Raw genomic sequence first — 16693 nt, 5'->3', positions numbered from 1 at the left:
AGTAAAATTACTAAAGATTCTCCACACACTTTTTGACAATTATTTGTTTAATTGAAGGCATCCAGCCAGCCACAAGAGGCAGAATTTAACTTGCTGATACTGTGAGACCTAACAGTGCATTCAGTAGTAGGAAAAAAGTCCTACAAACAGGTAAAATAGCTGCAGAAACAGACACAGATTACTGAACTTAAGTTTTCTGTCCTGTTTTTCACCTCCTAGTCCTAAATATGCATAACTTAAGTAGCTGGAAAAAAGAAACACTATTCCACATTCTCAAGGCTCAATTCCTCTCACTTCTCAGCATCTAGAGTCTGTATGGATGACTTCTCTACGGAGATATATTCTAGATGGTTTTCTTCAGGCTCTCAATGACTACAAATTGGTGAACTGAATCTGAGTCTGAAGGCACAACCTCCGTTCTTCAGTGAGCACGCAGCAATTTGCTCTTAAAGAGCCCCAGAAGGGCAAACATACTACTGAAGTTAATTCTTTAAATAAAATTTAATGCTGAAAATAAACCACCAATTCTTAGTAAGTACAACCAGCTAAAAGCAGTAAGTCAGAGGCTTAAAACAGGAAAAGCTAGTTTTTACAGGATTCACACACATCTCCTTTGTGAATTAATGACAAAGGGGCAGACTTGACTAAAACTCATGGTCACCTGAAAAGCAGAAGCTTTTTTTCCCCCTCAAGCCTACTAAACCATCTGTAGTAGTAATAATGGACTTCCATCTACTATTTTTTTCTTCCATTTTTGCATGCTATAAATTACTGTTCTAAAAACCTAAAACAAACTAATAAAGAACTGGATTATACTCAGAGTCAGCAGCACTGCTTCCAAGCAAATCAAGACACTCCCAGACCTATCATGCTAATCTATGACAACGCCAATGAAATGTGCTAATAAGCAAGCTGAAGATAAAGTGGGAATGGTCCTAACAGCAATTCTCCGGGTTTGCTTCTCAGTTCTTGCACAAAGAGCTGAGTTCTGTGTCAACAAGGAGAGAAATGCAAAACCAGAAGCCTTTCCTTCTAAAATTCGAGTTAGAGAAATCTGAACAGTCTTAAAGCTTAAGATAAGGCAACAGACACTTATAGATCATAAAAAAAGACAAAACTGAGTTAATCTGCATGCACTCAAATGAAGACAGCAAAATACTAGTCTCCAACCTGAGGCGGCTGGGGTATGGTGAGGCGATATTCTCCTTGTTTGTCTCGATTGAACACAACCTTCCAAAGGATCATATCAAGGAGGACATTCTGTGAGACATTGCAGTGAGTAGGAAGAGTTAAGAAACTAATGATCACTGGTTATTAGTGTGCACATTACAAATAAAACCTGAAATACTGTGTTAGACATAATTCAGTGCCAGGCAAAATGGAGAGCTTATGTTATCTGCCAGTACTTAAGTGATAAACATTTTCATTTTTGAAGTGCTCAGAGGAAATTTAAGAATATGAACACATACTTTAAATCATCAATAAGTAGTAATGACCAAAACTGCATGCACTGATACAAACAAAAATACACATTCTTTATGTGTTTCAACACTGAAAAAAAACAACCTGTGAAGCACCACAGACTTTACTGCTTGAAGCCATTTTGCCTCTAACCATCTTAAACATTGGAACGTCTTAGCACTGCAACAGGCCACCCAGGGAGGTTGTGGATTCTCCTTCTCTGCAGTTATTCAAGACCCACCTGACGCCTACCTGTGCAGCCTGCTGTAGGGGGGCTGCTTTGCAGGGCGGTTGGGCTAGATCTCTAGAGGTCCCTTCCAACCCCTACAATTCTAAACATTATAGCATACTTCATGCTGTAGCTGTGCTTTATCTGTCTGTTTTAAACACCAGTGGCTTGCACAGAACAGCTTCCAGAAGGTGCCAAATCTGAGCCACCAGCAGGAGCTGTTTCAGATGTTGGAGCAGAGGGCAGAAGGCGAGCACTCTACTCTGCGTATCTAATTATTCCCATATGACCAAAACTCAGCTATGAAGGTGTGAGAACCCATGGCATTCAGGGCCTTAAGCCTATGACTCTCTGATCTTTAAACAGAATCTGTGTTTAACAGTTGCCTAAGTTCTGCCATTGAAAAAAGGGAGCTGACTAATTGGACTTCTATAACAGATTTTAATGCCTGGTACAAAGAACGTGCAACGCTTTGCACATCTAGTCTGGCATACCCATGGAAAGAGCAGAAGTTTCACAAAGCATTTCAGAAAACAGGTTTGGGACAAGCACATTTTGAACTCATTCTTGCTTTAGAAACAACTAAACTACACAGGATCAGAGAGAAGAGCATCAAATAGGAAGCGTGACAAGAGAAGATACATCCAGTCTTTCCCTGTACCTCATCACAATGAAGCATTTACTGGCCAGTTACCAAGGAATTAGTCTCAGCAGAAAAAAGAACAGGTGTCTAAAGAAACTACTCAGCTAACAGTGAAAGAGGAAAAAGTAGGCTTAGAAAGTCAGGTGCAACACATCCAAATAATGTCAAGAAAACTAAATTCCATGACTCTATTCCATTACTACAGCATGTGCAACAAGAAAAATAGAAAAATCGATTTTAAAGGAATGTGACACATCACCTTAAGAAAAAGTTTTGCTAACGAAAGTAACTAGAAAAGATACCAACTAAAACTTGCAGACGAAGAAGAGGAGATGTGCTTCGAAATACTTGGTGAAAGCAAATGCTTTACAGGAAATACATCGCTTAGGTCACGTTTACTAGAAGCTCAGAGGCTTACAGACTGATGTGGCAACTGACAAGGCCCAGAGAGGAACCTTATGAACATTTTTCCTCAAGAGACACATACGATGTGGAGGAACACACTGTGATAAATCAGTCTTACTAACTGAGCTCTTGTGAAATATCTGTAGACCGTACAGAAGTTGGAAAGATCCTCTGCAGAACAAAGCTTTTTTCAGCTGCAAGTTAAGTTTAATTTATTTCCTTCCATAAGTTTATCATTGAGCTGAAAACTGTAACTACAACTTGTTTCTATCTATCTATCAACACAAAGCCCAGGTTATTAACACTTATGCAAAAACAATGAAATCTGTGTTCCAATAGGGGGGAATATAATAATATACCTTGCAATTTATATTCGGAACAACATTCTGAACTCAAAGCCTTGATAAAGTATTCCAAGAACTTTGGTTGATGTTACTTTTAATGTTGTGAATAGAAGGGAAAACTTAGTCAGCTGGAAAGAATATTAATGCTGTAGTCATCTTCAAAGGCCAAAGCAGTCTGATCCAAGCAAAAATTATTCTAGTTACCTTAATAGCAATCCCTCACATAGTAATGGAAACACTGACCAGAAGCTGCAGAAAATGTTTTACATTAAAACAAATAATTGTAGTGGCTAAGGTAATGTTTAAAGGTTTTTTCGTCTTGCAGAATTAAAATAATAACTACTGGCTGCGACCAAAACCCAAATGTATTCAGGTTGGAAATAAGGAGTCATTTTAACAGAGAACTAACCACAGGAGTAAATGACTGGCTAAGAATCCAGACTATCTAGCAGATGTGCCCCTACTAACACAGATTCTTAGGAACTACAAGAAGGAGTACCTGGATGAAAGGCAGGGCGATATTCTGACCAGGTTAACTATGGAATCAGAGCAGAGGAGGTAAAAATATCCAAAACTACTGATGCTGGACAAGCTCAGGACTGAAAAGAGCAGATCTGCACAAACATCCCTACTTTTGCACTTAGATCAGATTATACAGTTAAACAGACAGACCTGCATTACTCTGAGCAGTAAGATACATGTATGATGCAACTGTATGAAGATGGGCTTCCCTAAGAATTTTATACAGCAATGATATGCAATGCAAATTTAAAAATCATTGTTCCACTTCCACTGGCATGCTGTGGAACCTAAACAAACCTAAACCAAAGACAAACCAACAGCCTAGGAGAAACACTTAACAGTAAGCATTTTCCATTTGAATTTCTTACCTCCATCAGCACAGATACAATTGCATTGACAATAACAATGATGAGAATTCTTAGGCGCCACTCATATGGCACACATACGAGCTGTGAGAAGAAGTTGCCAGAGGTTAACACCACATATATTCAGTAGTTAAAACGTGCATTCAAAACTGGCTCCAAGTTATAAATTCATACGTACATGTAAATAAATGCACAAGTGCATATGTACATAAAATTGGATGTAATAAAGCATATTAATACTTATTGCAGAATCCTGCTTCTCATGCTTGTTATCTCTCTGAGAACACTTTTAAGGTCTTTCATCACTCATCCAGTTGAAAATTCCATGTGAAGGTTTCAGAAGAAAGAGGGATACTAATTTAAGCATTTCACTTCTGTCTCTGTACACAGGTATCAAGGGAAGTACCTCCCCGCCCCAAGATTAGAAGCTAAAAATCTGAGGGGTCAGGTTCCCCCAAGAGGCAGCCAGCTGTCCCAACAAGTACAGACACATCTGCTCAATCTTACCTCAAAAGACGTGTCAATAAGTTCAGAGGGATGCAACATGATGAAAAATAAGAAGACATAAAGAACTACCACAGAAGTAACAAATAGAACTGTAAAAGAAAGAAAAAAAAGTATTTTGAAGTATTTTATTCAGACCATCCCTTGATCAGAGTGTTAGAGAGGTCTTGCATATATCATAGGTTTACTAATCTCTGGAAGTATTATTGACCTATAATCTTCTCCCAGGTATATTCTTGCAATATAAGCTGTGTTAAGAGTTGTAAAGAGACAGAACAAAAAAGACTGAAGTATTTACTTGCTGGAGTTGGGGTTATTTAGAAACATTAAGTCAGAATGATTTAGAAGAAAATTTATGGCAAACTTTCAGCTGGGCAACGTTAATTTATCTTCTCCTTATTTTTGGAATATACTTACATAGATGTACAGACATACAGAGTCTTATATCTGTGTCTACACTTATAAACTTGGAGCCACAGGAAAATAAAAACTCTTGTTACCAGATCACAAATAAGCACCCAACTTTCTACTGAGCATTTCTTCCCAGTTTTCTACTACTGAGCTTAAAACAGTGATGAGTTCAAATTTCTGCAGTCTAGTCAAGTAGTAACCTACTACAATATACCAGATACATTTGTGAAAATATTTTAACAGTACCAAGTAAATACAGCAAACATACATGCCAACAAATTTAAGATTAGGTTAGTGCAAAAACCAAGGAGTTCAGTCATAACAGCCTCCCAGAAATGCCACAAGTCAATGAGAAAACTTCACGTGGTGCCACAGCTGACTGAAGTAAACTGGATTTTTCAATCACATCCTCTTTTAAGGTATATTTTACATAATTTACTTTGAAGACATAGATATTCTAGTCTTACAGAAACAAAGTAACCATTAACACAAATTTCTCCATACACAGCTTGATACTTCCCTATTTCCATCTATAATTATCAGAGGATAATTGTACTGTGTTCTCCTAGCAACCCTATTGCTGCTGAAGTGGCACGTAGAATTGTAAGCAAGCCATGGAAGAGTACATGCAAAGAAAGTGACGTGGATTTTTTTTCTTGACTACATATAATGTGATACCTTAAAATACATAACTGTGTATAGTAAGAAAGGACTTACAATTTTTGTAGCATGGTTGTCTAAAGGGCTTTCCTTTTGAAAAGACAATTGCAACTATGAGGTACTGAAAGCTGGATATAAAAAACAAAGTTGTGTTTTCATAATTTTTAATGTTATGTTCATCATCAAGAGTCTCATTCCCACTGTGTGCAGAGCTGATATTTGTGGCATCCCATATATTACACGCACTGCAACATAAACATATAAGACTGAGTTAAGAAGAAAAGCCAAACAAGGCTGAATCCTATTTATTAGCAAGAGTAATGAAAGAAATTACTACAGTAGGTTAAAAAAGCATATCCTGAAAACCTACTATAGATAGTAAGAACTAGCTCAAGCCTGAGGCAGGGAGGTAGCAATTGTGAATTCTGTTTCAATTTCTTCTGTGCTTTCAGCTTGTAAAATCCCTTCATGAACTGCTTAGGGACTGTCACTTTATACAAACCCCGAAGACAGGTAAGAAAATACTGCAAAGTAACAAACTATGAAACCGCTTTCATTTTCAGAAATATCATTTACTGGAACTCTAACAGGAAAACAAAATTTTATAAATATAAATGAGTTAAAATAGGCCTGAAGCATGAACTTCAAATGTTGACCTCAGATGTCCCAGACCTGAAGGATCTTCAGACCCTGCAGCCTGGCTCTGACCCAATCCTGCACTTCAGTCACTGGACAGCGCCTATATATTAGGTACATGCTTGTAGGTACAGACTAATGAGTAGCCATAGAAAAGCTACACTTACAAAATGGTGGATAAATGCAACAGCATTACTGGTGATCCCTTCCTGATTGATATTGTATCCTTTAAAATATCACTGAAACACTTACTCAGATTCTGGAGTCCAACGTTCAAACCAGGGTTGCTGCTTGACCCAAAGAAACCCAAATGTTTGGAAAACAAGGCAGATGATGATCTGAGACAAAACGGAGCACAGAAGCGGACCTGAGATAAGACCTGATGGAGGCCTTCGCGCAACTAGCTCCTTCCAAGCGGGGTTCAGGCTCACTGAAAAAGGAAAAAAATACACACTATCTATCGCATCATTGTGGTTTCCAAGAGTTATCCTGTTTATACTCTGCAGAACTGAAATGGCTTGCTCGTGACCTCTCAAGCTTTACACTTATGAGATTTACCTTCAAAGTCCCAAACTGCAAACGTGAAACCACCCAACAAAGGTTGTACCACCCTACATGAATGCCACTGTGCCATTTATAAGCTGGTTGCCCCTTGCAGCACAGGGCAGCTGGGGACAACACAGAAACCATGAGACAAGTAACTGGCAGTGTGCCAGTTACTGGCACACTGGACAAATTCCGGATAGGGCAATTGCATGGTTCTACAGCAAACTTCCCATTTATCTGGTGCAAGCACTTATTAACTAGCTTCCTCAGTTGTAGTCCTCCATTACTTCAAAGAAGCAGCTCCACTGAGCTTGAAAAATAGAATTCTAATGTTAACCAGTAAACCGAGTGCTAGGATCATAGGTGAAATTAAGTACTTCACTAGATGAGAGTTTGTAAGCGTAATGCTTTCTGGATAGAAGTTCACCTAATAAGGCAAGAAGTCAAAACATTTGAGAAAGAACAAATACTGTTTTGATTCCAGCAACTTCCTCAAATCAGGCCAGATTTCTGACTTCCTGTACTGTGAAGAACTGCCTTTCTAAGCTCATGCCCATGATCTGCTTCTTGCATAAGGACATATCACAAACTACAGGTGAATCTGATTCAGTACAATGGTTATTGTTATTTTTCTAATACAGATATCGTAACAGTTGTAACATCTTAACTGCACATCACAGTGCTTATTCCAACGAGCAGTAAGTGGTTAAAGAAAATCTGACAACGCAAACACTGCTTCACAGAAGCCACTAGCAGTAGTTCAGCATAATACTTACTAGTGAATACCACCACCAAAATGATTGCCAAATCAATGAAGAGAAACTGGTGGTCTCCCAAATTGCTCAGGATCTAGAGAGAAATAATAACCTAAACATCAGTAACTGCTTCAACACCAAGAAGCATCTTACAGTGAAACTCTTCCTGCACTACTTCCATAAGTCGTACTCTATAACAAATCAGTCTCTTTCCAAGCTGGCTTCCTTAACCTGCAGATCTTGAGTATTGTACAATTCACAGATCAATTCCCGAAGTATGAATACATGAAAATTCCAGTTTCAAGAAGCCTAAGGTGGTCTTTTTTTTTTTTTTTTTTTTTTTTTTGTAATTTAAAGCTGATCCTTTTTTAAATAATGTATTTTTATAATTTAATGCATTTTCAGTCAACTTCTTTGGACTTCCAACTGTAGAGATTTTCTTTTCACAGACATTAACTATTGCCTTCTTAAAACACACACAGCATGTTTTTCAAACAGCATTAAAAAGCAAGTACTGTGACTAACACTGCTTTTAATCTAAAGAAAGAGTTTTGAATGTGATTATTGTGTATTCAAAGAGACTTGCAACAGTTTATAAGTATCAGCTTTCAAATCTGAATTACATCGACATTACTTAATCATAGCTAAATACTTACAGAATATAGCAGAGTAACGCTGATGTACTGGATAATGCTGTATAATGCCATGAATTTGAATACACAGAAGGAAGTTATTAAAGCAGCACGGCCTTCCCTATCAAAACAAATGCAATCATGTGACTAAAAAGCTTTACAAGCAAGCAGAAACTTCAGTTTAATTAACTGCAATTAAACATATCAGCAAGCCTTTTGAAAGACACTAGGGTGAAGACAGAGTGCTCAGACACATGGAGAGAAAAGGAGGGTCAGAATGGTACACTTCCAGGTGCAGAGCTGTGAGTATGCCCTCTGAACTGAGCCACCACCACACTGCAATGTTTTTTGATTTCACGTGGTTTTCCAACAAAGCTTTTAAAATGAAAGTCTGTTGGCAAATGTTTCTATACAGCACATGTTTACTATGTGGATTGAGTGAAAATGCATTCACAATTGCCAGCTTCAGACATGCTTCTGCAAAGGCACAACTTCGTCAGTTCCATACAGATTAAAACAGATTTTTCTCTGGCTGACCTCTATCTAAAACTACTAACTACATTCCAAATTCTAGAATCAAAAATTGGTCAAACCCCACAGAGGAAACTTGTTTTCAACTTAATATGGTGCTGAGAAGCAAGGCCATCTCAAGAATTTTACCACTTACAATTGGTAAGTGGTAATGGAAACTTCATGGGAACTTCAGTAGCAACCAAGACATCAAATTAGGTACTAAATTGTAGAACCCTCTCTTGAAATGAGCTTTACATGGACAGGATTTAAAACAAAATAATCATGCTACTGCAACTCCTTATTCAAATCACTTTCAGTAAAGAAATAACTACTAAAAACGTTGGGTTTGTCCTTTAATTCAGCCGTGCCTACTATAACATCAAACATGTTATTAACACAGAATATATAGAATGAGTTACATGGATACATTTATGTTCATGCTGGCATTACCTGATCAGCTTTGGCACACAGGAAATACTGGGTGTCCTGGAAGTGAATGGTGATGCCACAGAAGCCTCAAGTTCAGACAAAGATATACCACCATGTGCCCTCTTTAGTGCCTGCCAATTCGTATTGAAATAGAGAATGTTTTAAAACATGTTTTCAGCTGTAAAATCTAATTGAGCGGTTCTGTATGCAAAAATAAAAATGTACTTACACCACAGTCATTTGCACCATCTCCACACATGCCCACATAGTAACTACAGAAAACAAATAGATGTTAGGATTCTGGATTGTTCCCCAATCACGGTCCATTTGACTGAATTCATTAAATGAATTAAATTAAATTCATTTTATATTATTTGATATATTCAGGGTTTGTAAAAACCTAAGTGATCCTTGGTGATAAAAGCAATTAGTGTTTCCATTATACATACAAGGAAGGAAACAAAGGTAATGTGACTTAGCCAGTTCAATCAAATCAATAATAGTTATTAGCTCTCCATCATTCCAAGAAAGTTAAAGCATCTTTATCCTAAGAAGCTGATACTTCTCTACTGTTTTATACAGATACGTTTTTATAAAGCTAATCCTTAGTTTAGCTGTTCATCACTTACAATTTCACAAAGCTTGTACGACTTACATATTCACAACTAACCAGCAGATGGTGGTACTCTCATTGAGCTCAGCTAATGGGCTTGTTCAACAACCCTATGAAGTTACCTTACCTCAATCTTTTTCATTTGGTGTAACAGCTATCAGCACGCATCAGATTTTTTTTTCCTCATCACACAGAACACCCTGTCAAACCGCTACCCCCTTCTATACTCAAAGAAATACTTACTCTACATTTTGTAAAGCTTCCACCAACTGAGTTTTCTGATCAGGAGCCATGCGAGCAAACACAGTGCCATGTAACACAAGCTGAAAGACAGAAATTTCTTAGTGCTCAAAAGACCGAGCCAGTTCCTCATTAAGAGTGCCCACATTCAAGTATAATGCTCACCTTGGGTACCAGGTCCTGAAAATGTTCCAAAATCACCGCAAATGACTTTCCATTCATTGCAAAATGGTATTTGGTCACCTGAAGATCCTCAAGACTTTCATGGACCAATTTAACTGGAATATCCTATCAAAAGTAGTTTAATATTCTAGCTGTAGTGCATTCAACACAGTATAATAATAATAATCTTGAGGATTTTTCACTCTAGTGAAGGCTTCTACGAGCTTCACTTTAAAGAAAATCTCATTCTATCAGATCAATTATTTAATAACAAGAACACTTGGCTTAATGTTTCCATAACATGTAGCTAAAGCAGACTTAAATTGAAAACTAGAAAAAAAAAAACACATCTGCACAGCTAAAATGTCAAATCTTGCAGAGAAGTTAAGAACAAGTTAAAAACCAGCTCCCCAAGTTGTTCTACTACTTTCCAATATTTTAAGGTCTGCCACTTAAATAGTACAGCACTTTAAATTTGCCACTTAATGGCAGACCTACTATTCAACAGAATAATAAAAAGCTGGGGGACAAAGAGAAACTGAATAGCATAAATAAGTGTTTATACCCCAAGGGCACAACTACAATCAAATTACCTCTGAGTTTATGGCTGGTGATGAACTAGTGCATCTTGCGAGGGTATCTGCATAATGCCAGTTGATTCTGGCAGCCTGCCCATCCTTTGGAGGTAGTGCTTCAGCAATAATGACCTTATCCTGAGGTAGTATCATTCCACAATCTCTGGCCACAGAGATAGCAGTTAACATGTTATCTCCTGTGAATGAATTGCATTTTGAAAGGTTTGAGTTAAAGGATCAATACATCCATATTCAACATAAAAGATAAAGCTAACTAAGCCAGTTCTAAAGCAGGAGGAAGGCTGTTTAACATACCCGTGACATCCTTAGAGTAAAACAAGTCCACAGGCAGATGTCATATTATATCCCTTACATTCCTTCACTCACTATCATCACTCCCAGTTAAAAATGGTTCATACAAGACAAACTCAGAGTTCTATTGCCACCCAATTACAACTCCGTATTTGTCTATCCTGTATATTACAAGTTGTAATACTTGTGACTTACAAAAGACCAATGTTACACAGAAAACACAGCACAGACAAACCCAAGCCACAAGCAGGTTAAGAAGCCATTCTTAATAATAATAACAATGAAGAAATGTACTATAAGGGATGGACCCTCAGGAGGTCATGCAGTACGAACTCCTGCTAAAAGCCAGTTATGAGATTAGAGCTGACCTTTTGCCTAGTCCAAGGACATGGAAGGCTTTTCATCCTTCAATTCAATAAGAAGTAACATGTTAATATGTTAATTCTACAAAGTAGAATTAACCCCTTACTGATTTCAGACCTCTGACTTACCAAAGCACCTCTCAACCAAAATGATGTGTAGTTTCTTAATAGCTTCGAAACTTCATTGTTGCATAACACAGCATAATCCCAGTGTATCAACACTAATTTTGTTATTTCATACACTATATTCAAAATAAATCTGTTCAAAAATTACTTCTTTTTCCCTGTTATATGAATGTTTACATGCTAACCTGTAACCATGACAGTGCGAATGTTGGCTTTATGCAAATCTTCAAGTACAGCAGGGGTTTCTTGCTTTAGCTTGTTTTGCATTATAATTAACCCCATAAAATCCATGTTACTTTCAATAGCATCTCTGTATGAAAGGAGGCAAGGAAAAGAACATTGGAAGAATTACAATTATTTGACATAAAGAACCTGATTTTATGCTTATCAAATTAAAGAGACATTTATTTTTACTGTGCAAAGTGTGAAGAATTCACTTTTTAAAAGCGATCCAAGAGAATACCATCATCTCCATTCCTTTATGCTCATTCCCTTTGTTTGCACTTAAAATAACAACAAAAACCAGTGTAAGGAAGTGTTGTTTCTTCTCATGCACAACTGTATGGTTTTTCAATCAGAACCCTTTCTAAAAGATCTTACATTCCCCCAAAAAAAGCCAAGTCTTGGAAAAAATGCTCTGAGACAGCATTCACAGTCAAATCTTAAATTGCTTAGAACGGATGTCTAATTTCCCAATTAGCTGAACCAGAACATACAAACTACCACACTAAATTGCCAAAGTTAGGGAGATTAGCAGCTGTTAGCTAATTAAGTGACTCCTTAACTTCATTTCACACGAAACCCAATGCATTTACAGGTCTTGTGTATGCTACTGCCACTGTAAATTTTTGTAATGCTATTAGAGGAAGACTTCCTTAAGTTCCTATGTATTGCTCAGGGTTCAATTAATGAACGTACAGAACTGCACAGCAAGACAAAAACAAGCTAAAGAAGAGTAATTGGATTTAAACCAAAGTAAGCATAACAGGATTACTTCAAAGCATGCAGTTTTTAAAGCCTTTTAAAGGTGTTATTTAGCTAAAAGAAAAAAAAATAAAAAGCAAAGCCACTCTTACCTATTAATAGTCTGAACTTTGTGCCATGTAAGTTTAGACTCCAATTTTCTGTGAGCAAGAGCAATAACTCGGAAGCCCTGCTTAGTGTATTCTTCCAGGACACTCTCAAAGTCAACAGGAACTTTAAAAAGGTCAAGTTAAGAGTTATTAAAATTAGTCATACCACAGCTGAACTGCACAAGAGAAAAAACAGGTTGTTCCCTTACCTGTTTCCTGCTTGCACAAGCTTGCAATCACTTCAGGGGCGCCTTTCATATAAGCATCCATTCTCTTCTCCCCAAGAATTCTCGCTATTACGCACATGCGTTGCAAAACTGAAGAAAATGGAAACTGGCGCACAATCCCAATTTCATAACTGGTCTGTGTAACATGGAACAGAAGAAGAAAAGGGTTACAGCCACAAACTGTGAGAAATACAAAAGAAGGTGATTTATTGAATAGATGATTTATTGAAGAAGAAAACAAATAACACTTACCGAAAGCTCAAATAATTCCTAAAAAAAAAAAACAAAACAGAATTCCTGTAAATATCAAGGATTTTTCCAGATACAAAGTACTTAAACATCAACTGCTAAACCAACTCATACAGCACTCTCAGTCACATTACATTTGTAATGGATTCCACAAATGATGAATATGGATATACTGTACTCGTTTAGTACCTTTTACTTTAATTGAGATATATTAGATCTGGATTAGAATTTGCAAGACTTTTCAGTCAAACCTGTGTCCACTTAAACCACATAAATTATTAAAGTAGTAAAGCATTTCAGAATGATGTCATTATTATGGAACAACACAAAAGTCATGTAGTAAATTCCAAGAATGTTCTCAGTCAGCTACTGCACAGCAGTAACTGCTGTGTGTGTACACTGAGTTCTGAACAACAAAAAGGCTTCGAGCCACTGCAGAAGACTCACAGAGCAACGAACTTGCTATATATCCTCCTGCTATCTTACTCTGTGATATTCTGGGTAGAGTTCTTGCTTGCATTCCTGGTGTATAATAACATCCCAAGTACATTTTATTTAACTCAGCACTGACATTAAAACATGCATCTCTAAAGATACAACATTGGTAAGAACCAAGGTAAGCTCGCCTAAGCCCTTTATTAGCACACTAAGAATTTGGTAATGATACTACTATTCAAATGTCTAAACTCAAAAAAGAATTATGGCACTCTATAACCAGTCTATTGTGGTAACAACACTGGCAATCAGCCTGCTTATCTACTACAGCACCATATGCTGAGCCACTTTTTGCAACAGCATTTAAAACACGTCTTCTCAATCCTTGCCATCAAGAAAAATCACCAAACAATTTCAATAGTGTCTGAATAACATCAGCCAGGTCAGCATATACTAAAACATATTTGTGTAACTCAGAGGGTTAGTTTAATTTGACAAAATGCTGTGTATCTGCATACCATTTCTTCGTTAGTTGCTTGCTTGGATTCTGGAAAAAGTTGTTTTGAAGGTCGCACCACCGTTGGCATGATTCGATTATGAAGTGCTGTTTCCTCTTCTGTTGCTTCTTCTAAAATCTGTATGAATTAGTTGGTTGTTTTTAATGCATTCATTAACTTCTATTTTTTCGTAATTTTCAGGAAAATAACACTGTTGGACACGAGCCCAAAGCGCAGTGATTCGCTGTGAAAGCTCAATGTCCTAATGTAGCAGTCAACCTAAGGCTCATTTAGCTATTTTATGAGTTAACTGTACACAGTAAAACTTGGCTGCAATCCTTTCATCCTCAGAAAGCAGTAAATGAGCCGCTCACATCTTTTTTCATTTCTATGAATTGTTGCACAGCGTACATTTTAGAAACACTTCCAGGTTAAGACCTCCTTGCCACGTTGACAGATAAGCATTATCAACTTTTACATTACAATGTCACACAGTACCATAGCTTGTATTTGACACTTACTTAAAAACAAACATAAAATGGTTACTTATACTGAATCAAAGAAACACTTACCCAACCTATTGCTTCAAACATCTTCAGATCGAGCGGATCCCCAGAAAGCACCCCTTCAATTTTAGTAAGGGAATGACAAGTTGCCATGCAAGCAATAAACTCAGACTTCAGCAAGCTCTCACTGCAAACCCTCTCTTCCGGCAAAAGGAAACTAAAACAATGAAGTTATAACATACTTAGCGCTGTAATTATTTACTATGAGCCAATTCAAAAGGTTTGTTTAGATTAACAGAGGATAATTGACTGCACAAGTTTCTTCACTTCTATTTTCACACATCACAGAAGACCGATCTAGACTCTGGGCCGGAACCTTTAGAAATAGTCAAAACTTCTCCCAGCTTATTCAAAAATATTAATTCATACTCTACTTTGATTCCCCTTCTACAGAGGCTTTGTCACTTTAATTCAATTAGTTAAGTCAATTCATCTCAGCAGCCCCAAAAGTCATCACTAGGAGGGCCGTGTTGAAGAAACATGCTATATTTTAACTACATTGTTTCAACAGTATGAAGCTAATGAGATCTCAGATTTTAACTGATTAAATTCTCCCCCATCCTCTTCAGATTTATAATTTTCAGTACATCTAAAACATGTTTTCAGTTGCATTCCTACAGCTTCCAACGGAAATGTAAACATAGGAGCTCAAATTAAATCTTCCTCTGCCGAAGCTGTTACAGAACAACTGAATATCAAATCTGCTATCAGCTGCTATCCTTACCGAGCATTTTCCACCCGCCGAATTCCCCAGAGATCCAAGCCATCCTCAGTAAGTGTGCCAGTCTGCAAAATAAACCAAGGGAGGTGTAAGAAAAAAAGATTTCAGAATGAAGTTATCCTCAAGTAAAGAAAAAATTCACAGTTAATGAGCTATATCGCACCTGAAGAATAGATTTTATTTCATCTTCACTTAAAAACTGAAACTACAAGCAGCTACCTATTAGCTTTTTGCTAGTAACTAGGCTCCAGTCTTGTTACGAAACCTTAAAAAGCATTGAAAACAACCGGGCACCGACTCAAGGACCAAAGTAACAGATCTTTAAAATCCTGACATGATAGCTCAGTATTCTCTATATTTGGAGAGCGGAGGCAGCAGAAAACAGACACTGAACCTTAGTGCTGCTCTCCTACATGATTAAAACATCAGCTGAAACACATTTACAACATTATAAAAATATTTGCAGGGAAAATAGTAAGTTCAGTGTGGATTCTTAAGATTTCAGATAAAAATCCAAGAAGAAAACCAGAGGATTCTGGCTACAGGTATTACTGTCTTTCAACTGTGCTTCCGTTAAAACATTGGTGTGATTCTTCATTTAAGTAACTTCATATGAGAAACCAGCTTGACTTCACAGTTCAATTTTCCAGATGCCTTTGTGCAAAACAGAACTCTTATCATCCCAAACCCTCATAATATTGGGGTGTCAGTAGTTAGTCAGAATTTGGAAGCCTTTAGGTGAAACAAGATTTGTGTATTATATAAACTTTTTAGAGCAGATCTTAAATTGAGTGAGGTAACTGTTGGTAAACGTCGAATACCTGGCAGTTAACAGGTGGCCTACACTCATATGGAAGTAATGCATTTCTCAGTAGTCGCTAGTATATATGAATTCCCTCTTATTACACACTGCCTCCTCAGGTAGCAACCCTAAGTTTCAAAGTTCAACCAACCTTATCAAAACACACAAGATTCAGCTGGCCACAAATATTTATCCTTTGAGGGCTGATGCAGAAGATGCCAATTTTTTTCAGCCGCCTTTGAGCATAAACGATGCCAGCAGTCATGGCAGCAGGGAGTGCTGGAGGCACCGTGATAGTGATAATGTCAAGAGACTCAATGACGATGGTATGAGCTGGGACCTGCAATAGAGATCAAAGTTAATGAACAAGAACTATCTCACTGAAGTGTCCTCTCACTCTCAGCAAAAGTGCTGTGCTTTCCCTAGGATAACAGGATTTGGAGTGCCTAGAAACCTAGCATAATCTTCACCCACCATAAACAGCCATGATAATCCACTCCTAACATATCCTCAAGCCATAACTTCAAGTTTTCACTTTCCCCAGTGAAGCTTTAAAGCACTGACTGAATAATGCAAAAAATTGAGAGAAAATAATTAGAGCTATCAGTTAGTGACTTCTTAATTGGGATTTTTCACCCATAGCACATTTTAGATTTATTGTTTGAAATTTCTTTCAGC

At 37.4% G+C, this 16693-nt stretch overlaps 1 protein-coding gene across 6 annotated transcripts in view; it reads right to left on the bottom strand.

The window, feature by feature from the left end:
- Positions 1 to 16693, bottom strand: part of ATP13A3 (ATPase 13A3) — a 55812-nt gene that overhangs the window by 4610 nt on the left and 34509 nt on the right. For 5 of the 6 annotated variants that reach the window (XM_046898496.1, XM_015291596.4, XM_046898497.1 and 2 more), the window contains 20 exons: positions 16167 to 16355; positions 15217 to 15278; positions 14499 to 14649; positions 13948 to 14064; positions 12998 to 13015; positions 12728 to 12881; positions 12522 to 12642; positions 11631 to 11755; positions 10664 to 10842; positions 10074 to 10196; positions 9912 to 9991; positions 9285 to 9327; positions 9077 to 9186; positions 8138 to 8234; positions 7503 to 7575; positions 6433 to 6610; positions 5602 to 5789; positions 4477 to 4565; positions 3973 to 4053; positions 1171 to 1260 (listed from right to left, as the gene is read on the bottom strand). In XM_046898496.1, coding sequence (XP_046754452.1) covers positions 1171 to 1260; positions 3973 to 4053; positions 4477 to 4565; positions 5602 to 5789; positions 6433 to 6610; positions 7503 to 7575; positions 8138 to 8234; positions 9077 to 9186; positions 9285 to 9327; positions 9912 to 9991; positions 10074 to 10196; positions 10664 to 10842; positions 11631 to 11755; positions 12522 to 12642; positions 12728 to 12881; positions 12998 to 13015; positions 13948 to 14064; positions 14499 to 14649; positions 15217 to 15278; positions 16167 to 16355 — 2268 coding nt within the window. The remainder of the gene's footprint in view (positions 1 to 1170; positions 1261 to 3972; positions 4054 to 4476; positions 4566 to 5601; positions 5790 to 6432; positions 6611 to 7502; positions 7576 to 8137; positions 8235 to 9076; positions 9187 to 9284; positions 9328 to 9911; positions 9992 to 10073; positions 10197 to 10663; positions 10843 to 11630; positions 11756 to 12521; positions 12643 to 12727; positions 12882 to 12997; positions 13016 to 13947; positions 14065 to 14498; positions 14650 to 15216; positions 15279 to 16166; positions 16356 to 16693) is intronic. The other variant, XM_015291597.4, reaches the window with a different exon arrangement.

Source organism: Gallus gallus, chromosome 9, assembly GCF_016699485.2.
Source record: "Gallus gallus isolate bGalGal1 chromosome 9, bGalGal1.mat.broiler.GRCg7b, whole genome shotgun sequence".
Classification (NCBI taxonomy): domain Eukaryota; kingdom Metazoa; phylum Chordata; class Aves; order Galliformes; family Phasianidae; genus Gallus; species Gallus gallus.
Note: the sequence above shows the minus strand (reverse complement) of the source record. Positions and strands in the feature narration are given on the sequence as shown.